This window comes from Dryas octopetala, chromosome 6 (assembly GCF_963921425.1).
Source record: "Dryas octopetala chromosome 6, drDryOcto1.1, whole genome shotgun sequence".
In the NCBI taxonomy this organism is placed as follows: domain Eukaryota; kingdom Viridiplantae; phylum Streptophyta; class Magnoliopsida; order Rosales; family Rosaceae; genus Dryas; species Dryas octopetala.
Window position 1 is genome coordinate 21,288,183 of NC_141371.1, and position 23,581 is coordinate 21,311,763.

The 23,581-nt window shown below is 35.8% G+C and overlaps 1 protein-coding gene across 1 annotated transcript; it reads left to right on the top strand.

The window, feature by feature from the left end:
- Positions 1-15,161: 15,161 nt before the first annotated feature.
- LOC147283224 (protein RSI-1-like) lies at positions 15,162-16,389 on the top strand. Its single transcript, XM_086247749.1, has 3 exons — positions 15,162-15,317; positions 15,814-15,838; positions 15,996-16,389. The coding sequence occupies exons 1-3, from the start codon at positions 15,243-15,245 to the stop codon at positions 16,175-16,177; spliced, it is 282 nt and encodes a 93-aa protein (XP_086103875.1). The 5' UTR covers positions 15,162-15,242; the 3' UTR covers positions 16,178-16,389.
- The last annotated feature ends 7,192 nt before the right edge of the window (positions 16,390-23,581 follow it).

Genomic DNA, 23,581 nt, shown 5'->3' on the forward strand with positions numbered 1-23,581 from the left:
TCAGGATATTTCAACGAAGGAGACGATTGGTCGTGGTAGGGAGAGATGTGGTCTGTACTATTTGGAGGGTGTGGAAGTTCCATGTGTGAGTCAAGTCAATCAAGTAGAGGCAGCTACTCAGAATAATAATAGGAAGTCTATTTGGTTGTGGCATAGCCGTTTTGATCATCCTAGTTTTGGATATTTAAAACATTTGTTTCCTTCTGTATTTTATAGTTTGGATGTTTCGGAATTTCATTGTGATACTTGTGTCTTTTATAAGAGCACTCGTGTTTCTTTTCCTTCTAGTTCAAATAAAAGTACTTCACCATTTCCTTCTCGGATCTCCACTTCTTCTGGCATGCATTGGTTTGTTTCCTTCATTGATGATTGTACTAGAATGACGTGGATTTATTTGTTAAAAAATAAAAGTGATGTTGCCCGTATATTCCCCATTTTTTATACTATGGTTCAAACACAATTTCAGACTACCATACAAGCTTTTCGTTCAGATAATGGCGGTGAGTACCTCAACAACTATCTTGGAGAGTTTTTCCACTCCCATGGTATTCTCCATCAAACTACCTGTGTCTACACCCCACAACAGAGTGGTGTAGTCGAGCGTAAGAACCGCCAGCTCCTTGAGGCTGCTCGGTCCTTACTCTTTGCTATGCATGTTCCTAAGATTTTTTGGGGTGAAGCGCTGCTTACAGCTACTTATCTTATCAACCGGATGCCATCTCGCATTCTTGGTTTTAAAACTCCACTTCAGGTGCTATCTGGTTTTCATTCTCTTCCTTCTGTCCTTCATATTTTCCCTCAAGTGTTTGGGTGTGTTGCATTTGTTCATCTTTAATTTCCAACATCAACGTGATAAGTTAGATCCCCGTGCTATTAAATGTGTGTTCTTGGGATACTCTACCACTAAAAAGGATTATACATGTTATCATCCTGAGTCAAAAAAATTTTATATCTCTATGGATGTTGTTTTTCGAGAGGAGGAGGCGTTTTTTCCTAAGGGAGGTTCTCAGCCTTCTCTTCAGGGGGAGAATGGAGGTATTGAAGAGAAGGATGATTTGGAAGATTTGGTGTTTAATAAGTTGTTGCAGGAGAAACCATTGAAAACATATGTTAGAAGGAAGCAAAACAAGAATGATGTAGTAGTGGCCTCTCCTCTGGACCTACCACCAGACCAATCGAATCCTTTTAATGGAATTTCTGGGGTGAATTCTGAGCCTTTATCTTCTACTATTAATTCTGATATTCCTTCTAATTTAGAGTCTCCATCTAATACTTATATGGTTAAGCCTATCCTTGAACTTGGAAATCCGAAAAATCCAAACCGTCGATATCCTTTAAGGGATAGACGCGCTCCAGATCGTCTTGGTTTTTTAGGTAATACTGTATAGTATCTCATTCAAGACTATGTCTCACATCATTGTCTTTCTAAGTCATATAAGGCATTTGTTTGTCAATTATCTACTGCATCTAGTCCAAGTAATGTACATGATGCTCTAGCTGATCCAAAATGGAGGAGAGCAATGGATGAGGAGATGGAGGCACTCCTTAAGAATAATACATGGGAGATGGTTGATTTGCCAAGAGGTAAGAGGACTGTTGGTTGCTAATGGATTTTTACTATTAAATATAAAGCTGATGGTTCTATTGAAAGGTACAAAACAAGACTAGTTGCAAAATGGTATACTCAGACATATGAGGTGGACTACCAGGAAACCTTTGCTCCTGTAGCAAAGATGAATACCATCCGAGTACTGTTGTCTTTGGCTGCCAATTTGGATTGGCCACTAAGACAATTTGATGTTAAAAATGTCTTCTTATATGGTGACTTACAAGAAGAAGTGTACATGGACCCCTCTTCTGGTATTTCTTCCACAACTCATTGTGGTAAAGTCTGCAAATTGAAAAAAATCCCTATATGGTCTGAAGCAATCACCGCGGACCTAGTTCGGTCGATTTAGCCGTACAATGAAGAAGTTTGGATATAAACAAAGTAATTCTGATCGTACACTTTTCTTGAGGCAACGAGAAGGAAAGATTACCATTTTGATTATATATGTTGATGATATGGTGGTTACAGGTAATGATCAAGAGGGGATTTGTAGCTTCACAAATATCTTGCTACTGAGTTTGAAATAAAGGGTTTGGGTGAGTTGAAATATTTCCTGGGTATTGAAGTAGCTTAGTCTAAATTTGGGATTTTTCTATCTCAAAGGAAATATGTGTTAGACTTACTATCTGAGACAGGAATCTTGGCTTGTAAATCGGCTGCGACTCCAATTGAGGTGAATCATCGACTGAGTGATGACCCAGGACAGGTTCCAACCAACAAAGAAAGGTATCAGAGGTTGGTTGGAAGGTTAATTTACTTATCACATACTCAGCCTGACATAGCATATGTTGTTAGTGTTGTGAGCAGGTTCATGCATGCTCCTAGTAAGGAACATGTAGGAGCTGTAAATCGAATACTGAGTTACTTAAAGGCTGCCCCTGGTAAGGGTTTAATGTTCTCTAAGCACAATCATCTTGAAGTTGAAATATATACAGATTCAGATTGGGCTGGATCTATTCCTGATAGGAGGTCTACTTCTAGATATATTACTCTTGTTGGAGGGAATGTGGTTATATGCAGAAGCAAGAAACAAGATGTTGTATCTAGATCTAATGCTGAGGTCGAGTTCAGATCATTATCTCAAGGTATTTGTGAGCTATTATGGGTACGATATTTAATGTGTGATTTGGGATTTAAGCCAAAAAAGTCAACGGTATTGAAGTGTGACAATAAGGCTGCGATAGACATTGCTTATAATCTGGTCCAACATGATCGTACGAAACATATTGAGATTGATAGACATTTCATCAAGGAGAATCTAGAGGACAAGATTATTGAGTTACAATTTGTGAAGAGAGAGGATCAATTGGCTGATATGCTAACCAAAGGAGTCCCAAATAAAGTGTTCAATTTGGCGCTTAACAAGTTGGGCTTTCGAGATATCCACGCACCAACTTGAGGGGGAGTGTTAGCGCATGTACAGCTGTACAGTTGACTTTTGTTTTTAGGAAAGTTTGTTAGTGGTTAAATAGATTTCCTATATTTACTAGGATGTACTTTCCTTTCTTGTATATCTCTTGTATAGTATAAAATCCTCTTAAGGAGATGAATAAAATTCACTATGAATTTTACCTAATATCATTCTATAAAAGGTTGAGCTAAATTGTTGGGGTTGTCCTCATCATCAACATTTGTATAGCGTGGCTGCATATGAACCTCATCCTTTGGTTCTTCAGCAACCGTCTCACGATTAGATTGTGCTACTCTATTTCTCTTCTCAAAAGTTGCGGGTCGTTTTTTACTTGAAACTCCGGATGATTTCCCTTCGGTTGAAGATGAAGCATGTTTCCCTCTTTGTCTCATACCTGTATTTCAAAAAAGAAATTAACAAATTGCATTAGCAAATTTAAGATTTTACAAAAGCTTAAAAAAAAAAAAAGAATTAAAAAACAATACAGAAGGTTCGGCAGAAAGCCACCAAACAAACTGGAATCGTTCAGCAAGCACCTGTCGAATAGTTATGTACTCTTCGGCAGACACCTATCGAACAAATTTTTTTTTTAAATGTTTCGTTTGGCAGTGTTCTGCCGAACTATCTCGTTCTATTAGGCATATAGCTGCCGAATAAGTCGAAATTGTTCGGCAGACCAGTGCCAAACAAACCGCGAAATATTATAGCCCCAAACCCGAAATTCCAATCTTAAAACCCAAAAAACATGCACTCCAAATCATCTCAAATAGATAAAAATAGGTTTTTGGATGGATTAACCAATTGTAATTAAGTAAAAAAGCCTTAGATTTGCATTGAAATCCAAAAACTTTAGGTTAGGGCATACCTCAACTTGGCAGCAATGGCTATTGTGTTGCAGCAAGGTGGTGAGACCACCGACGCCAGATTTGGCGGCGGCATTGACGGAGCCGATGATAGTGGGGGTGGGGTGTGTCGGCTGTTTTTGGTTGGGAGGTGGGGTTGGGGGTGGGGTGTGTATTGTTTGGATGCGTTGAGTGGGGTGTGTAATGTTTAGATGTGTTGGGTGGGTCGGTAGTGAGAAATTTGGTGAGATGAATAAGATAGGGGTATTTTGATAATGGGAGGAGTGTGTTATGAAAAATTTCTAATTTAAGAAGAGTGTGGGGGGTGTGTAGTAAGAGGAAATGAAGTGTGCAAATAACAGCTCTCTTTTTTAATTGATTTAAAGTTTTTGACATATTATAATTTTTTATAATTTTTTTGTACATATGGCAAATTACATAAGTAAAAAAGATGCCCACAATGGCCATGTAAGTGCCACATCACCAATCTTTTAAAATATCAGAATTTTTTATTCATTTTTTTTTTCAAGTGGACGGAATTGGATGACCAAAAGGTCCCTGCTACATCACAAATTTTGACTGATTGGCTGATGGAATAGATGAAAAAGGGTAAAGTGAGACACATGAGTTAGTTATGAGTAGTAGAGTGAAACTAGGGCTGCCCATTGGTTTGGTATTTACCGAACCGACCGATTACCGATCGAAATTTTTTGGTTTGGTAAATTGATTTTAACAAGCCAAAAATCGAAAATCCGAAACCAAAAAATTACCGAAAAAGTTGGTTTGGTTTTGGTAAAAACCGAAAAAAGTTGGTAAACCGACCGATTACCGAAAATTATGACCGAAAGTAACCGAATCGATTATTACCGAAAAAACCGAAATGTATACCGAAAAATCCGAAACAATTACCGAAATTTAGTTATATATATTTATATGTAATATTATTACATTAATAATTTAATATGGTTAGTATATGGTTATATATATTTATATGTATTATTATTACATTAATATGCTTAGTATATAGTTTATATAGTATATAGTTCATAATACCATATAGTTTATATAAATATATAGTTTATAACTTTACTAACTTTATATGGCATATAATTTATAACTCTATATAGTATATAGTACAAAGTATAAACTACTTATATAATAATGTTTTAATATATAATTTTAGTTATACTTATACCCTATATAATAAAATTACGAATTAGTATATAGTTTTAGACTTTTAGTTATAACTTATAGTTTTAGACACTTTACCTTATATATATTATATATTCTCTATAGTCTAAACACTTTATCTTATATCCTAAACTTAAAACTTAAAAGTTAAATACACTAAACTCTATTAATATCCTATACACTATAATTAAAACTTAAAACTTAAAACTTAAAACCCAATTATGCATACAATTTTAATTTCTAAATAGTAAACTCTATACACTAAGTCTATTATTATTTGTTAATTACTCTATAATGTATATATACCTAACATTGTTTATGTATATAATATATAGTTATATATAAAGTTATAAAGTTATAAACTAATTAGTACTTAGTAGTTACTATAGTTTGATAGTATATAGTTTATAATACTATAAGACTATAGTTTATATAATTAATAGTATATAATATAGTATATAGTTTATAATACTATAAGACTATAATTTATATATTTGATAGTGTATAGTTTATAATACTATAAGACTATAGTTTATATATTTGATAGTATATACTACATAGTTTATAATACTATAATTTATATATGTAACATATATAACATATAACATATAGTATTATAGTCTTATATTAGGGTTTAGTATTATGGTATTATAGTCTTATACTATAGTTTATATTAGGGTTTAGGATATTTTTAATTATTTATTTATATAGAAATGTATTACATAAATTAAAACAACTAAAAAACCTCAAACGAAATCTCAATCGAAACCCCAAACGAAACCCCAATCGAAACCCCAATTGAAACCCCAATTGCCCAAACCCCAATCTTTTTTTTCTTTCCTTTCATTTTTTTTTTTCATTTTTTTCATTTTTTTCTTTCCTTTCTTTTTATTTGCGCCCACCCACCCCTATATACAACGGATGGGTTTCAATTCCAAGGTTCATAAATATGGGTATATGAATCAATCTATTTAATTTGTTCTCGATGCTTTGGTTTCTTAATCAACTTTGAAAACAGTTCCATCTTCTTGATTGTATAGAGTCCCCCCCCCCCCGTGACTCTCTTCCTCACTTTCTTAGTTTTTCTTTTCTTAGTTTTTTTTTTCTTCTTCTCTGTCTTCCTTTTCCTTGCGCCGATCACCATCTCCGACGAGAACTCTCTCGTCCAGCAGTCAATGGCGACGAGACCAGTCCCCAAAGCTTCCTCTCTCCCTCCTCTCTCTTCGCATGAGCGTTGATTGCCCAGAACCCAGCCGAAAACCCCGAACCCGAACCCATAATCCGGAATTGTCGCCGGCGTTGACTTTCATTCCAGGCGGCGTCAAGGCTTCCCACCACCCAAGTCTTCTTCCTCTCGACGTCTTGAGCACGATGGTGTGCTCGGATTCTCCATCCGATCAACCACGGCGGCGGATCGAAGCCAGAGATGTCGGAGGCTCCCTCTCTCGTTCTCTCTCTCTGCCTCTCTCAGACTCTCACTGTTCCATCTCTCATCTCTCTAACTCTCGATCTACCTCACAATCCTCACCCAACTCAGTCGTCGATCTGGAATTGCAGGTAAATCTTGTTTTGATTAATGGTTTTTCTGGAATTGCAGGACTGATTGTATTTGGTGATGAATACCGAAAATACCGAAAAATGCCGAAAATCGAAGGATCCGAAAAATACCGAATACCGAAAAAATCAATTCGGAAATCAGCATCAAAATTGAATTACCGAAATTTTCGGTAATTGAATCGGCAAGGCCATTTACCGATTCGATCCGACCGATGGGCAGCTCTAAGTGAAACACATAAATTACTAGATTAGTTATGGATGATATAGTGGAACAAAAGTAGTTACCGGTGGTAAAATGAAAATTATTTTCAACTTTGTGGAGCAAAACAAATAATAAGCCAATTTCCCTAATATGATTGGCACACTTAATTAGATGGCACATATCATATTAGTAGTGCTAGAGATCCCAACTTATTTTTTCAATTTATATGCATTCATACATTGGATACTAAAAAATAAAACCTTTTTTGCACTAATATCACTCATACTATAGGGTGTGCACAAATACCACCCCTAAAATGTTTTTTGGCAAATTACCCCTATACTTTCACAGATGTGCCAATTTGGCACCTACCGTCACTTCCATTAATTTTTCAGTTTATTTTAAGGGTATTTCTGTCAATTCATATGATAAAAGCATTTAAAAAATTGAAAAAAAAAAAGACTCTTCTAAGGCCTTCCACTATGGTAAAGCCATTTTTTGTGACCCAAAACCCATTTTGGGTCACAAATAGTGCTGTGACCCAAATCTCCCATTTATGGTGCTGTGACCCATTTTGGGTCACAGTGTTTTATACATATTTAAAATATGCCTAATATTGATTAAGTGATATTTAATTGATAATTTTAAATTTAAAGTATAATAAAAATGATTGTAGTGATCTTATTTTAATGAGATCTTTAAAATAAGGTCAATATTGAATATATTTAAAATAAGAAAATTTCATAAATTAGACAACATAAGCCTTACAACATCGGGACTTCAACAACCACAAACAAGAAAAACAACACGATGATTTAAAGGAAAAACAAGTACAACATGATCACTAAAAGGAAAAACAAGAACAATACGATGATTTAAAGAAAAAACAACAACAACAACTGCATTCGACATGACAGAAAATGAATCGAACTTCTTATTCGGAGTCCGATGATGAAGAATTGACACCCACGTCAATATGTTGGGGCAAGTGGTGGGTTCCCCTCTCGGATCCAGATGTGCTCAATCAAATTAGTTTTTAGGGATTCGTTGACATTTCGGTCCCTAAGCAAATTCCGACGAACATTCATCTCAGGTAATGATGATGGAGCGGCACCGGTCGGACATGGTTCTACACCTTCGTATTCAGCTTCTGCCCTTCTAGTGCTCGCTTCTGGGTCTATTGGGTCATCCCTACCGTCATCCTCAGGGCGCTCATCCTCCACGATCATATTGTGCAATATTATGCACGCCTTCATGATATACCCAAGCTCAATCGGACGCCAATAACGAGCAGGTCGTTTTATAATCTGCCACCGGGCTTTTAAAATTCCGAACGCCCTCTCCACATCCTTCCTGTATCCCTCCTGTCGAGCGGCAAACAACTTATGGTGGGGAAGAACGGGACTGTGCAATGTAGTGATAAGAGTTGACCATTGAGGGTAGATCCCATCTGCAAGAAAGTATGGAATGGTGTAGTCTATCCCATTCACAGTGAATTTCACCCTGTGGTTTCGGCCGGAAATCATATCATCAAAGAGATGAGAACAGTCCAGCACATTGATATCATTATTCGACCCAGGTATACCAAAATTTGCATGCCATATCCACGTGTCGTACCCAGCAACGGCTTCAAGGATAACTGTTGGGACACGATAATGCCCACGGTACACAGCTTGCTCGGCCATTGGGCAATTTTGCCATACCCAATGCATGCAATCCAAGCTACCAATCATACCTGGAAATCCTCTACGACTCCCCTTTCGCAAAAGTTTCCTCAAATCGGCCGGAGTAGGCCTCCGGAGATACTCTGGTCCGAAGACGTCAGTGATGGCTCTCACGAACTTCAAGAATGATTGTCGTATGGTGGTTTGGCTAATGGTCATTGACTCTGAGACCAAATCATATGGAATGCCATATGCCATCACCCGCAGTGCTGCAGTCACCTTTTGGTGAGGTGTGCAACCCACTCTACCGACGGCATCAACTGTTGGCCGGAAATACTCATCCTGGAGGCAGACCGCTTCGAGAATTCTATTGAATAGCGGTTGGTGCATGCGGTATCGCCTGCGGAAAGTCACGGTGTCCTCGATTGGCGAGGGGATGAAGTAGTTGTCCATGAGACGTTCGTGGGCGGCTTCTCGATTCCGGTGTGTGTACCGGCGATTTGAAGAAGTACCGCCATGCCTTGGTGTACCGGCGACGACGGTATGACCCATTGACACAATCAACTTACCCACCATCTCCCTTCCATCCTCTTCCCTATCCCATTCAGCATCAGAGTCCGAAGACGAGGAGGAGGATGAATACACATACAAAGTATTCATTTGGGTGTTTATGGAATGAGAAATGATCCTGAAATAAGATTGAGTGTAACATGGTAAATATAGTGGTATTTATACTGAAACCACTTGCATTTGAGATAACGAATGAATGGTCCACATTCATTTGCTTTATGATGGTGTAGTCATTTCATGCATCAGTCTTATCTACTGTAAAGCATGCATCAGTCTTATCTACTGTAAAGCATGCATCAGTCTTATCTACTGTAAAGCATGCATCAGTCTGTGGTTAATAAGGGAGAATCCAATGTTGGGTGGAAATGCAAACATTAATTGAATAAATAGCAAACCATGACTTAAAACAAGATTGACGTTCAAATTAAAGGATACAATTAAAGAGCAAACATAATTTAAAACAAGATTAACATTCAAACTAAAAAACACAATTGAAGAGCAAGGTCTAATTCTAATTATTAGGCGGGTACCCCTGGTTTGAGTGAGTGAGGTTGGAAAGATCCGGGTAGTATCCAGATGGAGTGGACTCCGAATGGTGGTTAGCACGCATTTGCCTCCTTGCAATGACTTCAGCCATCTTTTGCTCCCAATACATCCGTTGCCCATCATTCATTTTGGAGAGGTCTTGGCCCATAATATTTTGTTCTTCCCATTCTAGCTGCCTCTCGATCCTCATCCTTTCTCTTGCGTCCTTTGCGGCGTCTCTTTCACTCCTTGCACGCTCTCTGTCAACTCTCGTTTGTATGAAAATCCTTGAATTTTCATTATAATGATCTACTGCCTCAACCATATGAGTTTGGACGGGCTCGGCTGCCTTGGCCCGTTTTGCATGGTTTCTCCCTGGTGGCCTTGGCCGCGAGGAACCGCATGGTTGGAATGGTGGTGGGTTTTCGTCCTCGCCAAGTGGTATGACTGGATCGGTCTCCTCGGGATCATCATCGGCGGGAGTGTCGGCATCGTCGGTGGCGGGGGTCTCTGAATCACTAACCCGAACAGGAGCATGAACGGCAGCATACTTTGCACTTTCCTTTATTTTTTCCCAAATGTGCACCCATGGAAACTTGAATCCAGTCTTGTTTCGAAAGCCTTCAAGTGCTTGCGTAAACTACAATAATAAAATAAAAATTAAAATATATAAATTTTCTTGTGGAAATGCAAACATAACTTACATAAATAGTAAATTTGCTACATTTATAAACAAAACAAAAACCAACATCATACAAATATATAAATATGCTTGATAGATAAACAAAATAGTGGAAATACAATATAATAATATCATTATACAAATATGCTACATTTATAAACACAACCAAAAATAATCATACAAATATATAAATATGTTTGATACATATACAAAACAATAAAATAGTAATACCATTATATAAATATGCTTCATTTATAAACAAAACATATAATAATTATACAAATATATAAATATGCTTGATAATTGGAGGATACAAAAAATAATCATGCAAATATATAAATGCATAAAAACTTACCACATTGGCATCATTTGCACCGCTTGCACGCATTCGCTCGGCCTCCAATAAGCAAGCATAAAATTTGTTGCAATCACGCGCAATATCTTTGAATCGTGCTTTAACACCGCCAACCTTACGAATTGTTTCACCCCCCATGTTACGCTTGAAAATTTCATAAATTTGTTCCCAAAGCATGGCGGCTCTAATTTGGGCACCAAGACAACCGTCGGGAGACCTCTCTAGGTATGCCATCACTAGGGCTTCATCTTCAGCTACCACCCAAGCACTTCCTCTTGGAGCCATGACAAAGAAAAAAAAATTTCCAATCAATTTGGTAAACAAAGGTTGTAAATTGTGATGAAACCATATGAGTGTTGTGTGATATATATAGACATCCTTGAAAATATAGCTGTTGGAGGGTTTGGGGAATTTTTTAAAATTTTTTCGAAATTTTTTGGCAATTTTTCGGATATTATATATATTTTAAATGATTTATTAAATATTTGTTTAAAAAAAAAAAGAAAAGGCCGATCTGGACCGTTGATTATCAACGGTCCATTAATCCCAGCCGTTAGATCCATCCCCGGCCCATCTAAAAAAAAAAAAAAAGCCCAAAACGCAGCAGCCGTTGATCACCAACGGTCGGCCGATCTGGACCGTTGGTGAGTATCCCATGCAGCCACGCGTCAACGAACGAAGGGAGGCAGCGTGGACTCCGAGTGCGCTTGCGTCAGCCGACAGCTGCGTCAGCCAACAGCAGCCGCTCGTCAGCTTTGTCAGGCGCGGGGCCCACCTCTGTCTTCAGCCTTGATCTGTTTCTCTCTCCTTCACGTGGGCTTAAAGTTCATTTGGGTCACAGCCCATTTTGGGTCACACATGAAACCCACTTCTGAGTTACACTTTGGGTTACACCCCATTTTGGGTCACACATTCCGGCCCGTAGTGAGGAGTTGTGACCCATTTGTGGCCCAAAATGGGTTTTTGGGTCACAAAATCCGGTGCATAGTGGAAGGCCTAAGTAAACCCACTCATTTACTTACTTGGCCCCAATAACTATTTATAATAAAAAGGTAAAATTTAAAATTTATTCAAATAAAAAATAATTAAAAAGAATTCATCTCTCCTACTTGATTGCACCCATCCCTAGCCCTTCCCTCGCTCTTCCCTCCCCCCCACCCCAGCCCATCCTCGTCCCACCCCGCAGCCCCGTCGCACCCCCCTACCCAGCTTAATCGCACTCCGCCCACCTAGCCTTGGCCCCATCGCACCCATACCCAGCCCTCCCTCTCTCTCTCTCTCTCTCTCTCTCTCTCTCTCTCTCTTGCTTTCCCTCTCCCTGTCTTCCTCTCTCTCTCATCTGCCCATATCTGAGCAACCTACTTGGAGGCCGGCGACTTCTGTAACTAGCGACTGGGTCGAGGTATGAGCTTTGAGGTTTGTCGGCGATTGGGCAGAGATGGTAGCACCAGCAAAGAGAAGGAGAGGGGAAGAGAGAGAGAGAGAGAGAGAGAGAGAGAGAGAGAGGGTGATGGAGAGAGAAATGGGGGGATGAAGGCGGCTAGTGGGCTTGCGCTGGAAAGAGGAGCTGTCACCAGCTAGGTGGATGGGGTGGGATTTTTGTGTGTGGGTATTTCCTTTTTTATTTTTTATTTTTTAGTTTTTAAGTTTTTTTTTATAATTATATTTTAGAAATAGTTTTTAAAATAAATATTATTTTTTAATTGTATTGATGGACAAAATGGGAAGTTTGGGAAAAAAATTTTCAAATTCAGCATAAAATATAACAGTGCGTGGTAAATTGGCACATTTGTGAAAGTATAGGTGGTAATTTGCCAAAAACAATTTTATGGGTGGTATTAATGCAAAAAAGCTAAAAATGAAACCTACAAAAGAAAATGAAATACCTTGTCCAGTAAAGTAATGACACATAAGGTGAAAAGAACAGTTGAGAAAATAAGTTGGGATCCCTAGCATTATTGATACAGTTTTTTATTAATAAGCCATAACATAGAACATTTTTTCGTCATAAACCCAAACTTTTAATATATTTATTTTTAAGCCACAAAAAATATTTTTAAGCCTCAATTTTAAAAAATCAAGTATGGAGTACTTAATACTATTCAAACTGAAGCATACCCAAGTTTTAGTTCAATTTTTTTTTTTTTAATTCTTTTGAGAGTTTAGGGTTTATGGTATAATTTTTAGAATTTATGACTAAAGCCCTAAAACCCTAAATATAAAGTCATAAAACCTAAACTCTAAATGCTTAAACCTTAAAACAATAATACATCATTCTACAAAGTGTAATTTTACGAAATTATAAAGTGATAACATTACAAGAGTTATATTCTGTATCATAACAAAATAAAGTCTAACTCTTTATATATTACATCATAACAAAATAAAGTGTAACTATATGAAAGTTACATATGGCGTCAAGAAAAAAGTTTAGTTTTAAAGCACTGCTTATGGCTTAAAAAATTATAATTTTTTATGGTTTTTTGCTAATTTACTTTTAAAACATGGGCAACACTAGAGTGCCCTAATGACATGTTAATTAAAATAATTAATGTTGTTTAATAAAATTCATGGCTGAAAGACATTTTTGGTCTCTGTATTATGACTGAGTCGCACTTTAGTCCCCATCATTTCAATTTGCTTTTTTTAAGAACTGTGTTTCGAGTTAATTACATTTACACCCCTTGAGGTTTATCATCTTTTCACATATACCCCCTGGGGTTTCAAAAATTATACATACACCGCTTGAGGTTTCAAAACTGTTGCATATAATCCCCTATAGTGAGACGAAAAATGATGAAAAATTATGCAAAAAGGCATGCTAAGAGATTAAATGGCCTAATAGGATTACTCAAGGTGTAAGGTCCAACCTCAATACAAATTTTTTTTTTTGTTTATTTATTTTTTTCTCTTGTAGGGAGTTATATGCAATTGTTTTGGAACTTCAGGGGGTGTATGTGTAATTTTTGAAATCCCAGGGAATGTATGTGAAAAGACGATAAATCTCAGGGGGTGTAAGTGTAATTAACTCACCGTGTTTCCATTAGTGTCGCAATTAGGTCCAATTCGTCAAAATCGAGACAAAAAATGACGACGTGGCACCACCTGATTGGCTCTGAAGTAGACAATTTTGACAGCTTGGACTTGATTGCGACATTAATGGAATCACGATCCTTAAAAAATGAAAATTGAAATTACGGGGACCAAAGTACGACTCAACTATAGTACAAAGACCAAAAATGTCTTTTGGCCTAAATTCATTATTTCTTGCCACATCAGTTTTTCCAAATACTATTTTAACCTTCATTATAAATTTTACAAAATTTAAATTAAAAAAATATATATCCAAGCCATAAATCATTTAAACCCTAGCTATAAACTCTATCACATCATAATCTCTTCCATGGTGGCAATTGCTAGCATTCTTTTTTTTGGGCCAGGAATGCTTTATGTAATATAGGTTTACAATAGAACTAGACAAGAATGATGCCATTAATAATGGTAGTGGACTGCTAATTGATAATGTTTTTAGCTGTTGCGTTGTCCTTGACCCTGTTGCTTCATGACTTTTTTCTTGTTTGATGTTGTTGTAGTACTTTTGTTCTTGTTCATAGTCTATTGGAGCCAACAGCCCACAAAGGTTGCAATCACAGCTATATATGTTCTTGAAGATTGCTTTCAGACTTTCATCTATTTACTGCATATATGAAATTTGGGTATAGGGAATAGGGCTCAATTTCTAAGAGTCCAACTTGCCTCTATATTTATAAATCAAAAGGGGCTTTTTATCACTATGAGAGAGAGAGAGAGAGAGAGAGAGAGAGAGAGAGAGAGAGAGAGAGAGGCTATAGTGTAAAATGAAGAGAGAGACTTCGAATGGAAAGAAGAAGACTGTGAAAGACATATGAGTATTTAATTTCTTTAAATATGATATGATTGTTGAAAAGACCACTGAATTATAAAAAGAAATTGTAACAATTAGATTTGAATTGGATAAAATAGTTTTTTAATAATAATGATATTAATTTGATGTGGCAAATAAATAGTGATGTGTTAAAAATAATTTTGTACGTAACATCATATTAGGGCACAAAATATTTTCCCTTAAAATATGAGCATTGGTGATGCTCTAATTGGTAAAATATTAATATACATACTTACACAATATTTGATGATAAATTTGATAATTCCATTATGGTTTATTTTAAGCGAGTATTCAAAATTAGTTAAAAGATTATATTAGGTAAAACAGTGGAGCACGTGAAGATTAGATTGTTAGAAAAAGAGTATAAAAGACAATAACTAACATAGTAACATGTTAAAGTTGACAAAAAGCAACCCAAAAAGAACCAAGCATTAGACACGCCGCCTTCAACGCTCATCACTCTCTCACGAAACTCCCAATCCCATATGGACTCTTTGGTGCCTCCACCCGGCCCCATTCTACGCCTTAAACCGCGCATCTATTCCTTAATTCCCGTAATTAATTTCCTCACTCAGCATTCCTATTAATATACCCACAATTCCTCATTCTTCAAACCATAAACTATCTATCTCCCCCTAGTGCTTTGTGAGAAATATATTTTAGACTACTATTTTGCTTCATATTATCCCACACAGCATCACTAGAAGCAATGGCAGGACGTCCGTACACCTCCCTCTTGCTGCTTTCTCTGCTTCTTCTAGTCACATTCTCTCATGTTGCTGAGGTATATGCATACCTCTATCTTCCTAATTATACATATACTTTCTTCTGGCTTGAGTAATTTCCTTGGGTAAATTTTCTTTATATTATCACTATTAATCTTTTACCAAACATTCAACTTAGTAATAGTCCACTTGACAATGGTTTACATTGACAATTTAGTGCCGCATCATAATAAATATGTTAGGCTAGCTGTTGTCTAAAACGAAAACATTTTTTCTGTTTACTATCAATATTATATGTATGTATGGATTCAGATGCACAGCTGAGTTTATATAATCATCATAGTATATATTATAAATTTAATGGTGGGTGAATAAATGAGTAGTGAATTAATAACATTTTTGAGCTTATTTGAAACAAATATAATAATTGAAGTAATAATAAGAAGTATAACAGTGGATATATTTCCATATATGCATCGATATATCGGTAGTCCTCTTGTTATATATAAAATAGCTCTGATCTAATTCCCTTGTGTTTTTGTAATTGATGAGCAGGCTTACACAAAGCTTCGTCCTTCAGGTACATAAATTTGAATTCTGTCAGTAATTTCATAAACCCATCACACACATATATAGATATATAATTTTTATTTAAGTAAGAACAATTTTGATATTTGATATTCTAGTAAATTGTACGTACTGATGATGTTAATGGGGTGCTATATATATATGTATAGCTTGCAAACCGAAATGTACTTATCGTTGCTCAGCAACATCTCACAAGAAGCCATGCATGTTCTTCTGCCAAAAGTGCTGCGCCAAATGCCTGTGTGTCCCTCCAGGAGTGTTTGGCAACAAGCAAGTGTGCCCTTGCTACAACAATTGGAAGACCCAAGAAGGAAAACCCAAATGCCCTTGAACAAATTGATCCATGCATCATCCAATTTATAAATTATTAATGAGCTACTAATTAATAATGTAATCGGTCAATTTCTATAGTTATGTGACACCAATAATAATGGTATAGCAATTATTATTTCTTTACCACAATGTATGCTATCCTTACTTAGGCTGCTGTAGTGATTAATGACCTAATTAAGCCCCACATTCGCTCAGTTGTGTTGCCTCTTTGAGAGAGAAGAGGGATGCATTGGGCTATATATGTATTGTGACTTTGTTTTTCCATTGATTGATTTTTGTAACTTAGATTTGAAATTGAAAGAAATTGGTAACGAGGCTGTGAAATTTCTTTATCTTGTCTTAGTTAATCTCAACTATGAGTTCATGAGAGATTTTCATGTCCAAACCCCCAATATCCTATAGTAAAGGGTAATAATTCACGATTTTTTTTATAATATCCATTTTTATCAATGCGGTCAGTTTATTTTTACTCGTACATTTCACCTTTACACATTTTAATTATTTAAATTTAGCACTATTTACTCACACACATTTTGCAGGAAAGAATGACCCATTTTAAATGTTGCAAAGTGATGGCTATTAACTGTTCAATTAAAAAGATTTAATAAAATATGTACCAAAAAAAAAAATTAATAAAAAATATTCAATGAAAAGCATAATAAGCGGCTGCACTGTGGCTGCAGCCAAAAGAAGAAGAAATAGTTGCAGATTATAAAAGGCCAATAATAAGATAATATTCAGAAAAAAATGAATGAGAAAAGTACTACAGCCCAAGAAACAAAAATACCTTGGGATATAATTTTTTATGATTGTGGGATCTATAAGACAAGAGATGGACAACTCAGAAATGCTCAACACACAAGAACACATTTGAAAAAATTGTGAAGTAGTGTACAAGTGGAATGGAAGGATGGACATTCAAAGATATGTTGTCATCTGCTACAGAGTCTTGCATATGGTAAAACAAGTTCGTCACAAAGCTATTCTACAAGTGTGAAAAGACCAAGAATTGAAGAAGTTTAGAGAGAAAAAAAAAAAAGAGTACAAGAATTTGTGGGGAAAATATATCAAAATGCAGGGTAAAGTCTAGTCATACAAGCTAGCAATAAAACTGAAAAATAAGCAGCTCGAAAGATTGAGAAAAATTAATGAGATTGTGCAATAAATGAAAGAGCAGGAAGAAGAAAAGGCAAAAGTAAAGTCTCAACAACAAGCTCAAGATGACAAACAAAATGAGGCTAAATAAGACAAGCCATCAAGAAAAAAATGAGTGTAGACAAGATCAAGAGCATCAACATCACAAAAGGACCATGATCCTGAGCACAACCCTCCAACAAAAAGAAGAAAAATGGCAAGAAACAAATAACACAAATCCACACAAGAATCTGATCAGATTGCTCTAAGTGACACGAAAGAAGAGAAAAAGACCAACACACAGAACGATCCAAGAATCCCAAAAAAACTGGTGTGGCAAAAGCTCATGGTTTTCAGATTTCTAAATAAGGACCAAAATGCGAACATTCAACAATATTGTAAAGAGGCACCAGCAAGGAAGTACATTTATAATTAAACTTCAACAAAACATGTGTTTAATCATGATATCCATAACATAAAAAATTATTCTAATATAATCATAATACATGTAGGGCATATTTCTGGTCATCAACACATACAATACTTTTTCGAAGTGACATTTATGAAGTGTTTCTTGATACTGTAGTGTAATATCAGATATATATACATGTATCAAATTTTTTCTACTGATTTCATATAACTTGTCAAAAATAAACTAACCAAATACTTCTAGATCATTGATGCATATTATGAAATATGAAATACTGCGGGGAGATGAGTTGGACAATTCTGAACTTCAGCAGAATTTATACTAAAACACTTACATACATGTAAGCTAGGACAAGTAAAACCAATTTTATTACTTTCAATATACATACTTGTATTTTATTCTTATTTTGAAACTACATATGAAAACATAAATACATAGTAGGAGGACACACAAGATCACTACAAAGTCAATTGCATGAGAAGGTATTTGAAAATGTAGGAACTATGCAAAAGATGTTCTTCCCAATACACAGTGTTGACCATTACTCTTTGTTCGTTTTTGACAAGCTTTAAGAGAAATGGACACATTACAACTCAAACACATTACGAAATCTGCACCATACGGACAAATATATGAAATAGCCAAGATAGTGGTAACCCACTATCCTATTTTCAAATCCCCTTTTTATTTTATATTGTAACTGCATCATACTTGACAAGCTAATGAACATGCAGAAAGGAGAAGTCGAAAAATGGTTGCAAGACCAAAAGCATTGTGCACAAAGGATGCTAAACACAGGAGCATTCAACACTGAAAGACAACTGCATCCACAGTCTCTCAATCAATACATGCTGACAAGAAGGCCATTGACAAAGGGACAATATCTAACAACACAATACATCAATACCAGGCCATGCAATTTCCCAATCGAGAATAACGAACACTACCCGCAACAAAAGGATGATTCATAAGTAACTTAACTCTCCCCAAATCAATTCTATTACTAATGAAAAAACTTTTAAAATAACATAATTAAATTCTTTTTGCAGAGATGACTATGACATATTTGTTTTGTACTACACAAGACATAATGCAAGGGGAGATGACATAATGGACAAATTTAACAAGACTGACATTTACAAGTTTCGTGCACATATCATAGAACGTTTCATGCTTCACAGGGGATTTTGGCTTAACAGTGTTCACACATGCTTTAGATACAGCAGTTTCATGTATTTTCAGAAATATCATTACAAATTACATGACGTGATAAATTTGATAAAGTGATAATTTTAGCTTATTTGTTTCCATTTAGAATTCTTTAAAAACCTATTTCGAATCATTTAATATGAAACTAAAAGCTATACTTGCTACCCCAACTAAAAGATCATCGAAAACTCAACCTATATCAAGGAAAAGCCTAATATAACAAGCTAATCATGCAAGCAACATAATAAAATGCAAATCAAAGACAAACTAAGCTTAACAAAGTAAAATGTATCAAATATAAACCTTCTCCAGCACCAAATAGACAATAAAAAAATACCAAATAAGGCAAGTATGTTAAACAATTAAGTATCTGAATAAGTGTTCTTCACAACTGAACTGTGGGTGAACTACACGTGCATATGAAACTCCAAGGACGTCAATAATAGAAATATAAAGGCAAAAAAACTCATCAACTTGCATCCAAATATAATAGCAATTAACCGTAAAAGTTCTGACTAAATCAATTAAATTTTGAATGAACCACTACAATTTAGCAATACCATCTCCATATAATAGTAAATACAACCTAGGAAAACCAAAACTAGACTATAATAATCAATGTTTATATATGAACCGCTCAAACTTCATGATATTTTCCTGACAAAACACTAAATTATATGACTTTTTTAACTACAGTGCAATGTTAATCGAAAAAATTAACCAATCTTGAAATCTTTAGCTTCAAAATCATCCAATAACAGCAGAGCATATCTTCTGATTATGCCTTCCACATGCACCATAGTGCTTATACTTCATTAGTCGATTTGGAACTTCACATATCTTCGATGTCCCAGCTTGCTTCGTAATACGAGGTGGTAGAACAAGCACCTATGGTGACCTATCGGGCTTCTAAACAGTTGACACAGGGAAAATTGCACCCTAGTACGCAGCTCGATAGTAACTAACCTTCCAAAAGTTCTCAACAAAATCATAAACTGAACCACCACATGCAGCTTTGAATCACCCTCATTGCATGAATGCATGGAAAGCCTTTGAGCTGCCATTAACGACAAGAGCATAAACATCTTTCAAGATCAACCACACATGAATAATCCGCATTAACTTCAAAAACAATGGGACTAGACCGAGAAACCTTCCAATGCCTTCCTTTTTTCAATTCAAAATTCATATCATCCTCAATTTTTTGATAAAGGACAATATGCCACCTAGACGAAACATCCCTCTTCTCAGAAATCATCTCCATAATCTTGTGCCTCATTCCTTAACCAACTCACATATAAGCATTAAGTTAATATTCTTAATCATATTATTCAAAGATTCATAAAGTGAATTACTAAGCTCACCATATCGTCTCCTAGGAAAAAATGTATTTGCAAAATTCTCTCTTGGAAGCTCACCCAAAAACTCAAAAACTTGACTCTCACCCTCAACCAACAATTCTGTCAACTTCTCCTCATAAACAGCTACAGTATGAGCATATGCAAGTTGAGTAAACAAGTGCACAACCTTCTCCCTAACCATTTTACAATAAGTCCTAAGGTACCTTCCATGTAGGTTATTCTTCAAGTGATACAAACAATATCCATATGGAGAAAAAGGAAAAACCTTTGGCACACCTTGAAGAAGTCCTTTGTGGCAATCCGATATAAACGTCACTGTCCTACCTTGTGGTTCTATAATGCCACGTATCATTTGTAGGAACCAAGTCCAGTTAGCCTCACTCTCAGCATTAATAATAGCAAAAGCAAAAATGATTATATCTACAAAGACCCAAAACCAAAACACACATTAGTAATAAAAAACTGAAACCATAAATATAAGAAATAATTCACAAAACATCAAAATGCAGCACCAAGCAACAAAACCACAAAAATCATTAAGATACCTTGATTTCCATTCTTTGCAAAAGCAGTAAGCATTTGTCCTTTATACTTATTCTTATGAAAGTCACATCAACAAACAACATAGGTCGAAGGAATAAAAAGCCATCGATACAAGCCTTGAAACAAACGAACAAACGCTCAAAATGACAGGTCTTTTCATTGCATTCTAGCTCAATCAAAGACCCTTCATTTGCCAACTTCAATGCATCAATATACCAACTAAGGTTCTTATAAGAGTCACCTTCATCACCAAGAACAGCACACTGGGCAAAGTCCTTACCATGCCAAGCTGTGTAGTAGGAAATGTTTAAACCATAATTCTGCTTGAAATCCTTCATATAATGTCGATTAGTCTAATAGATGGATTAGACTGAACTTGTTCCTTCGACAAAGTAGACACAATATGACCTCCAAGTAGCTGTTTGTTTGCCTTGAACCAATCCACAAGATTTATGCACATTCTTTAACTTTCTAATATAAAATAAACCATTGAGAGTAAACGTAGAAGCATACATAGACCACTCACAACCATGTGTCTCCTTGAAAAAAACAGCAGAGACTCTCTTCTTGTCTTTCTCACATATACAAATTGGAAACCATACTCAATATATAGTATATTTGATTAACTTCTCACAAAATTCTGGAGCGCCACCTTCAAATTTTGGGCCAATCTCACGGATATAGCCCTCCTAAGTCAGTAGAGAGATACCTATGAACCTCACCATAACCAAACTTCTCATCAAAATGAGCATCAACAACCATACTCATATAGGAACCACCAGAAGATGCAGTAATACATGAAGATGAAGAGAAATTTTTATCAACAATAGCAACATCCAATTCTATTCTATCATTGATTGAAACATCAACAATACTAGTATTCATAAGACCAAACACAATCAACATGATTCGAACATTCAGATCATATTCCAACTTAATCTTCTTATTGTCACAAAAAGAATAGCACAACTCAAACCGATCAGGTTTGAATTTCTTAAACCTGGAACACAGCTTACAACACAGTCCCATATAGCTAGGTAGTATTTTCTAGCAAGCCAAGCATAACACCATCTTCACCATATGTGCATCGAGCAAACTTCAACCCTTTCATTGCTATAACATAAACAAAGACAGAGCAAATGAATCAATTTAAACAACAAAAGCAACTAAAAGTGAATAAAAGTAAACTATTAAGTATGTATAACACAACTGCAACTACATAATTTTACCAAATTCAAATTCAACACAATACCTAAACAAAAATCAACATGCAAATCCAAAACTACATAATACTGTCAACAAAAATCAAATTCAAATCCAAAACATACTATACCTAAACAGAAAATCAACATGCAAATCAATTAAACAACTCAAATTCAATCGACAATACTTATAAATTTAACAAACAAAAATCAAACCTAGAATTGCAACTTCAATTATCAAATCATCGATTGAATTTGAGGAAGAATCGAAAAGAAAAAATCCAAAACAAAGCAAAAAAAAACACAAAACAAACATCAATTCAAAATAAAACTAACCTTGAAACTAGCAATTGATCAACAACAACAAGATCGAACCAGATCCAAAAACAAAATCAAATTGAGATAAGCGAGATAAGTGAGTGACAGAATCTAACGATAGAAACAAGAGCAAACTGAAAAAAAAAAAAACAAAAAAACAAAATCGAAATTGCAATTAAAGTCCAGGAATAAGTAAAAATTGCTAGAGGGTAAAATTGTAAAATTGCTACACTTAGTACCCTCTAGCTGGCAAGCAGGAACTAACCTTGAGTTAGACCTGGCAAAAACACTCACGACCCGTTAACATGACACGAAACAACACGAAAATTTACGATCGAGTTCGGATTTGAGGTTATCGGGTTGGGTTGATATTAGTGTCACCAGTTAAGATAACGAGTCGAGTCGAGTCAATTCGCGGGTTACCCATTATGTGTAAGGGCATTTAAGTAATTTTCGTTGAAAAAAATAACCTAATCGGCTAAGTGGCTAACCTAATTCACTACTGACTACACCATACATCCGCACTTGCACCGTACATCACTCTCAGTCTCTCAACAACTCTCCAGACTCACACATTCTCTCTCTCTCTCTCTCTCTCTCTCAGTTTCTCAGCCACACCGCACATCAAGAGTTAAGACTCACTCTCCAAACTCACTCACTCTCTCTCTCTCTCGACAAACCCTCTGTCAAGCACTCAAGCCCATCTCTCAGCATTCAGCTACAAGACAACAACATCATCTCAGTCTCGATTATCTGTATCTCTCCTAGCCCAGTAGCCCGCAAGCTATCAACGAGTCTAGCGACACTAGTACTCAAAGGTACTCTGAAACCCCAAGTCTAAGATCTTTTCTCTCTGTCACTGGGTTTGTTGTTTCTGTTTGGATTTGTAGTGATCAAATTGAATGTTTGTGTTTGAATTTGCAGCTATATTCTTTGATTGCATTTTTCTTTTGAGGTTTCTTTAAATGAACATAATTGATCGATGCCTATTTGGTCTTATATTAATTGGTCAATGTTCAATATTCTGAACAGGTCCTCTATGTCTCTTTGTTTCTTGCTGATCATTGCTGTCTCTCTGTCTCTCTGTTAGATATTTGTCTCTCTATATATTTGTCTCCATTGAATCACAAAAAGTGTAAACCCAAAGTGTAAACTAGACCTGTAGATGTCTGGATGCTGATCATTAGTCTTATGTAGTGTATCAT